This window comes from Phoenix dactylifera, chromosome 5 (genome assembly GCF_051530095.1).
Source record: "Phoenix dactylifera cultivar Ajwa chromosome 5, Ajwa_hap1_PhDact_Kaust_v1.1, whole genome shotgun sequence".
Lineage (NCBI taxonomy): Eukaryota > Viridiplantae > Streptophyta > Magnoliopsida > Arecales > Arecaceae > Phoenix > Phoenix dactylifera.
The window spans coordinates 37343155-37355309 of record NC_143194.1 but is presented as its reverse complement, the minus strand read 5'-3'; the positions used below and the strand labels follow the sequence as shown (position 1 = coordinate 37355309).

General features: G+C 41.5%; 2 protein-coding genes and 1 long non-coding RNA gene across 3 annotated transcripts; 1 reads left to right on the top strand and 2 right to left on the bottom strand.

Annotated features, from left to right (window-relative positions):
* Positions 1–1019: 1019 nt before the first annotated feature.
* On the bottom strand, positions 1020–3348 carry LOC120111630 (uncharacterized). Its single transcript, XR_005513029.3, has 2 exons — positions 3227–3348; positions 1020–3099 (listed from the first exon to the last, which is right to left on the bottom strand). It is a non-coding gene; the product is annotated as an uncharacterized LOC120111630 (long non-coding RNA).
* A 308-nt stretch (positions 3349–3656) lies between these two features.
* NRT1:2 (nitrate transporter 1:2) lies at positions 3657–7939 on the top strand. Its single transcript, XM_008810691.5, has 5 exons — positions 3657–3812; positions 3941–4046; positions 4849–5066; positions 6188–6634; positions 6711–7939. The coding sequence occupies exons 1-5, from the start codon at positions 3810–3812 to the stop codon at positions 7689–7691; spliced, it is 1755 nt and encodes a 584-aa protein (XP_008808913.3). The 5' UTR covers positions 3657–3809; the 3' UTR covers positions 7692–7939.
* A 1654-nt stretch (positions 7940–9593) lies between these two features.
* LOC103720799 (putative WRKY transcription factor 58) lies at positions 9594–10921 on the bottom strand. Its single transcript, XM_008810690.5, has 3 exons — positions 10636–10921; positions 10370–10510; positions 9594–10078 (listed from the first exon to the last, which is right to left on the bottom strand). Exons 1-3 carry the CDS (start codon positions 10893–10895, stop codon positions 9838–9840), a joined length of 642 nt encoding a protein of 213 aa, XP_008808912.3. The 5' UTR covers positions 10896–10921; the 3' UTR covers positions 9594–9837.
* Positions 10922–12155: the final 1234 nt, after the last annotated feature.

Sequence of the window (12155 nt, the reverse complement as noted above, 5' to 3'; positions counted from 1 at the left end):
ATAAAATAAGATGACATGTACGCTTTGAATGAGTTGGATATGGTTATTTATATTCAAAAAATTTTAATTAAGTCTTGTTTTTTTTCAGAATATTATGTAACCTTCCTTTGCAATTTTTTTTTTTTTTAAACATGATATGGAAACGATTTCTCTTAGGTCTAGATGCTTTTGCTGTGCATTTCTCATATTAATGTTGGTTTTGCATAAGTTGGTAAACCCTATGTGTTCTATTTAAGAGCTGCCTAAAATGTCTGTGCATCATGTATACTATCAATCACAAATGGAGGCTAATGTTAAGAAATATCTTGGGTCCTAAGAATTATTTTAATTATCGTTCGTATGAGAATGCCTTGGCTGATACAAAAGATAGAAATATTGAGTTGGCTGTTACAATTTCATCGAATAATGACAATTTTACTATGGTTATTATGTTTTCTATTCTTTTTTAATAAATTTGGGTAGGGCTTTTCCAAACCTTTCTAAAATAAAAAAGAAAATTAATTCGTGTTTTAGCTTCTTTTGCTTGTTATTTAGATGTCTCTGTTGTTGTTGTCTCGGTTAGGTGGGGTGGAAGATTCTATTTATTAAGACAGATGGAGACTCTGTTCTTCCACAAAGCCCACAGCATGGCAAGGTGAGAGTGGACTAGTAGTGGCTGATAGTCCCTTAAAACGTTATATATATACATAGGTAAGTAACTACTACCAAGTGTCATCCTCTGTCACTCAATATTAGACTAGCCCACAATCTAGATATGTGATTTTCCTTTCTCCTCCCTTAAACTGCTAAGAGATAATAATACAGAGAAAAAACTATATTCACTAATATTATGAAGAGATTTGCAACCAATCATTCGCTCATTAACCGCTCGATTTACTACTCGGATGTCTGCGGTCGAGGATTGGTTTGATACATATATAGGCAGCAAGTAGTGTCGATCACTTAGATATCGCTCATCCAATGAGCAATTTTCATATATGACCTGTGATTTGAGCAGCCCTATAATGGATAATTTTGCATTTTTCTATTTTGAATTTTTATTTAAATATGGATGGGATTGAAACTAGCTTTGAATACAAAAGTAAAGGTAGCATCCATCCATCACAGGAACAATGAACCGTATCTAATTGATGCTTGCAATTTGTTAATGATGTTTGAAATCATGCACTTTTTTTTGTTCCTTTGTGTTGAAAAATATAAACTTGGAAGAAGACTTCATATATGACTATCTTGGCATGCATGGTGACCATGAGTCTAGTTGAAGAATTTCTTGGGCTTCTTGGGTTCACACGCCTGTACTGCTTCCAAATAAAATACCATATTACCATGAATATTCTACAAACGGCTTGTGGCTTAGGATTGGTCATATCAACTGAGCCGCCTCCACCCCCAACATAACAACATTTTGCCAAGAGTCCACAGGATTCCCACATCCAGTTCTATTATTCTATTCTTTGTTTAGTTGTTCCAAGACTTATCACAGAAACATGGTAGCCACAAGCGCCACCTGCTTATCCTCCCATATCTATTTGGGAGTCACTATCATGCATGCATCCTTCTTAGCTTGCTTGTTGTGCCAAGAACCATGGAAAGCTTGATGATAATCATAAATTCTTCAGCCGATTCCGATGCCAGAAGAGAGTTTTGATTACAAAAGAGCTTTAGACTTATCATCACTAATATTGTTGTTTAGTAATTGCTATTATTATTCCTTTGATTGGTGGGCATGATAGATGTGTGGCTTCCACATCAAAGCTAACTACAAGCTGGGTTGAGCACAATGGCGTTTATGGTTCGGGCATCAAGAGGTCGTTATCTCAAAAAAAAAAAGTTCAAAAAAAAATCTCAATAAGAGATTTCAAGAGGTGATTCTGAAGTCTTGGATATAGATAATTATTGAAATGTTTGTGATACTCTCCTTATTAGGTGAAAGGGAAAAAAAAGAAACAAAGAACCTGCATGACTCTTTAGAGAGAGCTTTGTTGATTCTTGTTCTTCTTCATGCTTATTAGCAAGTATAGTGTGCCCACTCAAGCTTCTTTATCAAATTCTTCATAAGAAACAATAATAAATCTTATAATATCAAGGCCTTTTTTTTTTAACAAATAACAAGCAAATCTTAACCAATTATAGCTATTGTTACTGCTAGGATCTGGGTTGAGGTCAGTCACAAGACGTACTGAGGCTAATCGGGACTGAGGTACACCAAGATCAGTTGAAACTGAAGAGGAAGGAGAATGGCTTCAAGATGCCGTGAGCTCCACACCTCTGCTTTGGAAGGCATGAGATCAACGTACAAAAAAGTCCACTTGCTGGAAGATTTCCGGCGGAGGACTCTTCGATACTTAAGTTAGTGAAAATCTAGAACAACAATGGGATCGACAGAGATTGAGTGTGGAGGATGCTCTAGAAAAAGGGGGAGCTTAAAAATGGCCCAAATCACCCTGATGAAATCAGTGTATGTTATCTGATTTGTTGAAAAACGCCATAACCACACGATAACAGCTAATCGTGCATTAACAGAATGGTAACGGCCTTCCATGATTGACATGCGGCAATAATCATATTAATCGTGTGTTTACTACTGTACTAGCACAATCGTTGCCTAGACCATGATTACAACTCATTCAATGATCTTTGGCGCAACTCCTAGGCTAGACAGACAAAGGTTATTCTCCTAGAGATTATAGTACTTTTCAACCTTCTCATGTCTACAAAAAAGCGAACGTAGCAGCGGACTGGGTTGCCTTTTTTGTTGCTTAATATTCGGGTTGCACTTTTTAGTGCAGCTATGAAAGCATGCCTTCTTTAAATTCTTTTTTGTTTTTCCATCTTATGGGATGTATTCATACTAGATATGTATGATCTCTCCAATTTATTAAAAAAAAAAAAAAACAGATCAAAGTCAAAAAAGTCGGTACAAATTGAGATCAAGGTAACCATTGCTCTCACCCATGATAATTTTTTATTGAAAAATATTATATAATATAAAATGATTGAGAGTTCCAAATTTAAAATAAAATGGAAACCAATTACCTCTCGACAAGCTTTGAAGCATTGAACAAGGCCTTGCCATATCGCGATCTTGCTGTTACATAACTGTCATCAACATGGCTGCAGTTAATGAAATGAAGCATATGACTTGGATAAAATAATATCAATTTAATATTTAAGGGGGAAGAATCATGTGACCAGTAACGGAGATAATTATAATAATCTCATGTACCAAACTTTTTTGGTCATAAATCGAGGAGAGAACCCCTTTCTCCTTTGCTTGCTGCAAGCAGACAATTTACCCACCAACATGCCATTAATTTGACGGTGTGAACAACCGAGCACAACTAGAGTCTGCATTTATGGTGCCTTGGTAGTGAAACCAGGGAATAGGATAGGATTCCGTAACCCTTTTTCTAGGATGTATCTTTCAAACCAAGCAACACAAGATAAGAAGAACTTTTTATTTTGTCACCCCTCTAACCTTTTCCTCTTTTTAGAGGTGATTTTTTCTTTTTCTTGGCCAAAATATGCCACGCAACTGCAGGGACAAATACGAGAATATAGTATTGAAAGAACTGTAAACTATTGGAGGAAGGAAATCTATTGATCCATGCTGATATGGGCTTCCCTTGGTCTCTTTCATTGGGTGGGGTGGGTGGGGTGGGGAGGTGCTGGCTCTGGACCGTTCTCCTGTGTAGGTCCCTTCTCCCTTTAAATAGGGGTCATGCCATGGCTCTCGCATCACTGCAATCTTTTCATCAACATCTTCTTTAAATCAGAGGCCTGAGGCAGCTTTCCAGACAAAAAAGAGAATGGTGGGTACCCTTTCTCTTTAACTTTCAATAGTTTTCCTTTCGTCTTCCCTTTGCTCTCATGATGCGATCCTTTTCTTCTTTTCAGGGGGTTCTAATTTATCCTTCGTATTTTTTGTTATTCATGGCAGGAAGAAGGGCGTGAGACGGAGAGATGGGTGGGATATGTGGACTGGAGGAACAGACCTGCCTTGAGAAGCAGACATGGAGGCATGCTTGCAGCCTCCTTTGTCCTTGGTAGTTCTCTGAACACTTGAGCTTCTTAACTCATACAATGAAAAGGGAAGAAAAAAAGAAATTTAAGCGAAAAGATCTTTTTTTTTTTCTTCTTAGTATCTCATTTTTGTAGAGAAAATTATTTTCTTGTGGCTTCTTATCAGCAGTTGATTAATGGAAAGATCCAGTAATTCCTAGCTCTGCAACCTCATTTCATGATGTCCTAGTTTCATTTATATTTCTCACAGCCTTTTAACATAGGACGGAAAGCAGCTCGTAAATTTTAGATGCATGAACCTTCCTGTTCACTGATTCTCCTGCTTGCTTTCCTCTTTAATTGACTTTATCACCTTTAAAAAGAACCACCCTTCTTCCACTTATTCCTTCTCTGATAGGGTGCTTTGGAACTTTCAGAGTATCGTTTGCAGCAATCTCGCTTTGTGCTATGTCCTTGGTCCGTCTATCAGGGGCAATTATACTGCTAAAAAAGAAGGAAAAAAGAAATCACTTTTTACGACTTTTTCTTCTTTACTAGGCCGTTTCTTCGGACCAGAATCTTCATGCATGAACTTTTTCTTTTATATATTTCTGATGCCTTTTCTTTAAGTGCCACAAACGAAAAGGAAGACACCCATACATACATATATATATACAGTTCTGATCTCTAAAGTTTAACAAAGTTTCTTTTTAAAAATGAGCATTTCAATAGGATTGGAAATGTTAATTTGAGCACATATTTGTAAGTTTAATAATAAGAGTGACGCGCGCATATATGCGAACAACAAAAGCGAAGGCACTAATTGGTGGTGATGTTGGGACTCAGTTGTGGAGATAATGGAGAATCTGGCGTTTCTGGCGAACGCGAGCAACTTGGTCACCTATTTGCAGCACTTCATGCATTTCTCGCCCGCCCGCTCGGCCACCGCCGTCACCAACTTCATGGGCACTGCCTTCCTCCTGGCCCTACTCGGGGGCTTCCTATCTGATGCCTTCTTGGCCACTTATCATATCTACCTGATAAGTGCTCTCATCGAGTTCTTGGTAAGCCCCCTTCTCTACCCCTTCAGTAAACTGCAAATCAAGTAGAAGCATACTGTTGTATATATAAGATACTTCTACTACAAACAAATACAGCTATGCTACTTCAATTTCATTCGTTTTTAAGTATTTCAACTTGTATCATTGCTTATCTTTAAAAAAACAAATTATGTGGGGCCTTATCCAATGATTTATGTCGTATGGCCCATATCTCCCACACGATCCATCCGTCGATGGTCTCGTCTCCTGAGGTGTTTGCTTAGGATTCCGAGGAATCATTCTTGGTACGTAGCACTGTTTCGACTTACTAGCCTTGGTCAAAGGGAATCGTGTAGCAAGTGGGCCAAATCTGAGAACAAGGTCTGGTGGTTCTTGGGGCCACTCTAGAAACACAACAAAATCTTGCTTCCATAGAAGATAGCTACCTAAACGAGAGATGATAACCGACTCCATGTCATATTCCTTGATTGGAGTTATCTTCAGAAGTGGACTCTCGGAGGAAAACTATCAAACACCTGCAGTTCGTCCTATGTGACATGGGAGCTGAACGCTCCTTACCGATCCGATCCGCATACCCTATGCGCCACACACGTGCACACGTGGTGCCCCCCAATGAGAAGATGAAATTCTAGAGAAAAATTCTAATATAAATGATTTCAATGGGACCCACCGCGAGATCCTACTCATTTGTCCCATTGGATCAGCGAATGAGGAGGTCCGGACGCGTGCAACGGAAGGAGTCGTATCGCACACATTCTGATAGGGAGGTCGTTGGTTCACGAGTTCCTCTACAACGGCTGGCTCTCTTTGATGTCATTTTTTCCCTGTTCACTTTCCCTTTGGGAAGGCATTCTTCCTCAGATATTTGGATGAATAAAATGAGAACAAAATTAAAAAGAAAGAAAAAGCGATTCACGTACGTGCAAGTGATTCACGTGCCCCTTGCCATGCAAAGCATCCCCTAAAAAGTACGTCAAATTACACCCGCAGCCAATCACTGCTAAGGCCCACATTCTTCTGGGCTTACCGTTTCACCTGGGCCCTTATCCACATATCTGTATAATTTTGGGTAATTTGTTGGCCCGGGAAAAGCATTGAACTTAACGTTCTTCCGGCCCAAACAGGGGCTGGTGATGCTCACGGTGCAGGCCCAGTCTTCGGCGCTGAAGCCACCGTCCTGCGACACCCGAAGGACCGCCGCAAATAGCTCATGCCAAGAGGTTTCCGGTGGGAAGGCGGCCATGCTCTTTGCCGGCCTCTACCTCGTAGCCTTAGGCGTCGGCGGCATAAAGGGATCGCTCCCCGCCCATGGGGCGGAGCAGTTCGACGAGAACACCGTGGCCGGCCGCAAGGCCCGGTCCACCTTCTTCAACTACTTCGTCTTCTGCCTCTCTTGCGGCGGCCTCATTGCGGTTACTCTGGTGGTGTGGGTGGAGGACAACAAAGGATGGCAGTGGGGCTTCGGGATCTCCACCATTACCATACTGCTCTCCATTCCGGTCTTCCTTGCAGGCTCCGCGACTTATAGAAGCAAGATACCAATCGGAAGTCCTCTGACGACCATTGCCAAGGTACAACTCAAAACATAGACACAGACGCCCAAAAACTTAATTCAGCCCGAATTAACTTGTTTCATCACATCAACAGGTGTTGATCGCAGCTATCTTTAATGGTCATGCTGCTCAGAGCCCAAGCAATGCCATCGCGGACATGGCGCCCAGTCCTGTGAAAGCAATCCGAACGGAGGAGGCGGCAAAGGAAGAAGACAGTACCGGTAAAGGCATAGTAGCAACTGAAGCGCCGTCCGAGGAACTAGAGTTCCTTAACAGAGCAGTGGAAAGGAAGGCCATTCACAAGGCCCTCGTGTGCACCATACAAGAAGTGGAAGAAGTCAAGATAGTCATACGAATCCTACCCATATTCCTTTCCACCATAATGCTGAGCTGCTGCCTAGCCCAGCTCTCAACCTTCTCAGTCCAACAGGCCGCCACCATGGACACGACCATCGGCGGGCTAACTGTCCCACCGGCATCACTCCCGGTCTTCCCTGTCGTCTTCATCATTGTCCTCGCGCCGCTCTACGATCATCTGATCGTCCCCTTTGCTCGAAAGGTTACCAGGACCGAAATGGGCATCACCTACCTCCAAAGAATAGGCGTCGGGCTAATTCTATCGACAGTGGCAATGGCCGTCGCAGCATTAGTCGAGGTAAAGAGGAAGAGCGTCGCAAGGAGCTCCGGCCTGGTTGATTCAGGGGAGCCCTTGCCTATAACATTCTTCTGGGTGGCGTTGCAGTACTTGTTCCTGGGCTCGGCGGACCTCTTTACGTTGGCCGGCTTGCTCGAGTTCTTCTTCACCGAGGCGCCGTCAGGGATGAGGTCCTTAGCAACGTCGCTCTCATGGGCGTCACTGGCGATGGGGTACTACCTGAGCTCGGTGCTGGTGTCTGTAGTGAACGATGTCACCGGCTGGGCACACCATAACAAGTGGCTCTCAGGGAGCAATTTGAATCACTACCACCTCGAGCGCTTCTACTGGCTGATGTGTGTGCTGAGTGCTCTCAACTTCGGGCACTTCTTGTTCTGGGCATCTCGGTATAGGTATAGAACGGCAGGGCACGAGAAATAATGGGAGTTTAGAGCGTGAATCGTGTTATTAAATGGTAAAAGGGGTGGATAGAGAGGATTGGTGGTGTCTACAGCCTCCACGATAGAGGCGAGTTTCTCCTAAGCCTGAGGGCATATATATATAGATAGGTTGGTGCATGTATACCTGTAAGGGGATGCATGGGTCCATTGCCCAAATCTTGTACACATCAAGTACTGGTGAAGAGACTTTGGAATGGGAACAACGCAGCCACTTTTTATACAATGTAATCTTCCTTGCAAGGATTTGTTCCGTCGTGATTAAGGCTAGAACCGAGCAAGTATTCCCTGCTGCTCGGAGGAGTAAGAGAGTTGGGAGCCAAGACGTACGAGAGCCAACCTGCAGCAACCACAGTAGTAGAACAAAGAAAAGATCACCCGATCTTCTTGCTAAATCGGTTCATATGGGCAATCAATGCGGCCATGTTTATCGTAGCTACGTGATGAACCCACTAGGGCAAAAATAAAAGAAAGGAAGAAATCTAGAGGGCCATATTTGTAAGCCTAAAGGTTGAATGGCCAATGCCATTTTGATCTTGGGCCAGGCCTACTAGCCAATAATGGGGCCTAAGAAAGTAGTGTTTGGGTTGAAATAGGTCAGAATCAGGCCTAGCTTGACCTGGCCGAGAACCAGGCTCTTTAATCTGCACGATTTGCACGCACTGCCAACTCACTTGACGCAATCTGGACACGGTGGGTTAGCCTTTCAGGAACCATATGCTCAAATTGATTCATGGGGCTTAGGCTTGGGTTATGGAGCTTACGGCCTTCGTCAATTGGAAGAGAATTGCGTTCGAAGAAAATTCGACTAAAACTTGGTCAGAATTGAGCTTGGTCTTGTTGCTTCGTGCTTTAACCCAACCCAAACACCAGACTTTGAACCAGGCTAATGTTTACCAAGATAACTCAAAAATTACGGATTTGGTTCGCACGCCCTTTTATATGATGCATGTCACAAGAGCTATTTAAGCACCATGAAAGTTTAGTTTGGATGCTACAATCCCTTGCCAATCTAGGCAAGCGACATGGTTCAATTCTGCAAGGTTTCCATTGTTTGAATCGATGGCTCTTTACCATCAAGCTACAACTTATATTATTTTTAAATAAGAACTGTTTATTTAACCTATTAATATATATTCATGTCATTAAAAAGTATTTAATGTGCATTTTAATATTTGATATTTTAATCATTATTTTTTTAAAAAAATTCTTTTTACAAAAAATCACAAATGAATTTAATTTATTTAATTCTTTATGATATTTTTCAAAGTTTTATTGTTAATGATATTAGTTAAATGCCATTATAACAGTTTTAGTTTTCAGTGCTCTAAATTATATCTCGTAGAATACAAATTTATAACAATATTTATAATTAACTTATTAAAAGATAGCAGGCATTTGTTATGGCTCCCTCATGCCTCTGGTCCTGTGCTCTGGCTAAAATTGGGGGGTTGGGGTTCGAGCTCGTCCCTCTTCCCAGAGAGACATGATACTGTTTAGCCGTAACTTTACTGATTTATTGGAGGAAAATGGGCTGTTAGGTAAGGACATTCATTGCCTGTACTTTGCAAGGGTGGTGCAAGCTGTGGTGCCATGGTGGATTTTTAGATACTGATTTATCTTTCTCGTTATGTGCAGCTCAATCTCCCACCACAATTATGTGATAGTTGATTGAAGTGGATAGATTGCACCGGTCCATTGGACTTGAGAAGATCCAAGCTATAGTAACCTCCTTGACATAGAGGCTGATTGGCTTTGTACGAAACCAAAGGAGGAATTTCCCTTGCTCACGCAAAAGTTTTAAGCAGTTTTCACCTGCTTAAGCGGCGTATATATGTAAATCAAACTTCCACGCCAACAGGAAATAAAGTTAAGAATCTTACGATAATAAAAAGAAACAAAAAGTCCGGAATATCTTTCTATTTCATATTCGGCAGTGATTGTGGTAATAAAAGCCTTGAAACCTCATGAGTCAGAAGCAAGCATTTGTTACGGAAATATCAAGCATGTATGCCATTGGGATCTTCCTTCACAAAGGTGCGAACTCGCACACTCAGGTCTGCCTAGAATTAATCATTTCTTTGCATTAGAATTGCCTGGGCTTATCAAAGCATGCATAAAGGAAACAACTACAACTCAGAGAAAAATAGCGAGCAGCCTGCGTCCTGTTCACTCAAAAAGGGCAGCTGGCCGTATGAAACCCATGCGGAGGTTTTGGCCTGACGAGGGTTAAAATTGCAGCAAAGAGTGCCCGGGCTCGCATGGTTGTGCACTCCTTCGTACGTTGTTATCACGTAGCGCGAGTCTTCACTGTCTCTTTCCACTCTCTTTTTCACCGCACAGCCCTCCTTGGAGCACCGGTAGTAATTCCTGCAACCATTCATCGGTCAGAGAGTCTCCATTAGAAAAATAATATTAAACCATGATTAAAAGAGCAATAGGCCGGCAAAAGGGCGCCTTTGTTATGAGATTTTAAGAAAGTTTAGGAAGATATCATATTGGTTCAAGTCATGGTGGTATTTCAGTGCTCATGTTAAGCATCTAGACATGCAAAGCTATTTTTCATGAGCTGCTAATATAATTTGTTAAGAAATGTTATGCTTTTAGTTTCAGTTAATTTGTTTTCACGATCTAATAGTTACTCTCTAATAGCATAGATACCTTGGATTTGGGCTGCTCTTCACAGACTTCCTCCCATACTTCCTCCATTTGAAGCCATCATCTAGGATGTCAACCTGAGACTTTGTTCTAAATCCAATGCGACACCCCGTATCCACTTTCTTCATGATATTCCAGCCATTCCTACAGCAACATCATCAACTACCCAGTTACTACAAAGAAGAAAAAGGCAAAGCCCCATCGCTAGTTAAAGAGGGGAAAAGAGACTCGATCGATTTAACTGAAATAAATCAAATGCCACCACATACATCGCCATTCTAGATGCTGGGGCATTTAGGACACAATTACTAGCAACCTGCAGCTTTGTGGGATCACCGGCCACCGACGAGTACTCCTCAAACAGGAGGCCTTCATCAGGGACTACACAATGGGAAACACCAAGCATGCAGTCATCGGAGACCTCGGCAGGAATGAATCCACCACCAGGAACTTTGGAAGGACCATCTACAAGGAAGAAAGGAGAGTCGTAGGACATGTCAGTGAGCCCCAAAGGAGCCGCCATGACCATTAATTTCCAAGCACGAAGTAGTTTGATAGCTATTTATAAACACAGATCAGAAGCATGTACGATCCTTCCTACAAGGTGACGGGAAGGTTCTTCAATGGTGCACGCGCGTCACGTGTCAAGTCTTGATGTGGACTCTGGCATCCATCGATCGATCTCAGTTGTCACCACCCTACTGATGATTTTTTTTTTTTTGATCCATCGTAACTTCGTATATGATGGGTCAATATAATTGCCGAACTAATTAAGGATGGTGTTCGGCCATTTTTAATCAGCCATTTGATAAAAAGATAAAAGAACTAAATCACTGAGGTGTCTGTTCGTGAGAGAGACAACTAGAAACGTATATGATACAATGTCTTGTTTGGATATTGGACTTTTGTCAGGAAAAGTAGACGCCCAAGTCTAACTACAACTTCCAATGCCTTCTGGATTAAGCCTGCTAAGTTGGCAGCAACAGGCATCCTTCCTACCCCTGCCTTGTTTTTTTCAGCGCATGCTTACAAAATCTACCCCAAGGAGGCTTCGTATTGGTAAGATACGTTACTGTGTTCCTTTGGAGTCGGACGTACGCTTTTCTTGGCTACAATTTTTGGTCTGGATGCCTTTTTTTCAGACAAGGTTGCTTGCACGTTGATTCTTTGAAGTATTTAGATTCTATTTTTCTCTCAGAGAAAAAGTAATCATGCTTTATTCTTCCAGCGTACGAACTATAATACTAGATGTATTGAAATTTTTAATTTAAATAATTTATTACTAGTTTTTCGATCAATATTTTTTTTCAAAAATTTGATGAAAAATTTATATAATTCTCGTAAGTAAATATTTTTTTTATCAGTTTTCAAATTCCAGAGACATCGGCGAGCTCGATGGTTTCTCTTAATCTAAAAAAACTAATAAAAAGACGGATACGACTCTCTGATTCGACAGCATATTTGTCTAGCTTATCATGGCTTAGTGAAAACCGTCCACCATAATTGACTCGCTAAAATATACGGCTTTGGCTTCTCTCCTTCGGCCCCACAATTTTAGTGGTGGGGCAGTCCTCAATATTAATCTTAATTTGCGTAACTTTGGCTCATGGAGTGAATGAAACGTTTGTATCACTTATTTATTCCAAAGTCCACCTTTGCAAGCGATTTCTTCCGCTGCATGCGGAGAAAAATCATACCCTACACCGCATGCCCCATATGGCCGTGCAGATAATCACAACCGCGCTCGTTCCTATAGGAGTGCCCTCACCATGAGGTGCTTTAGTCGTCA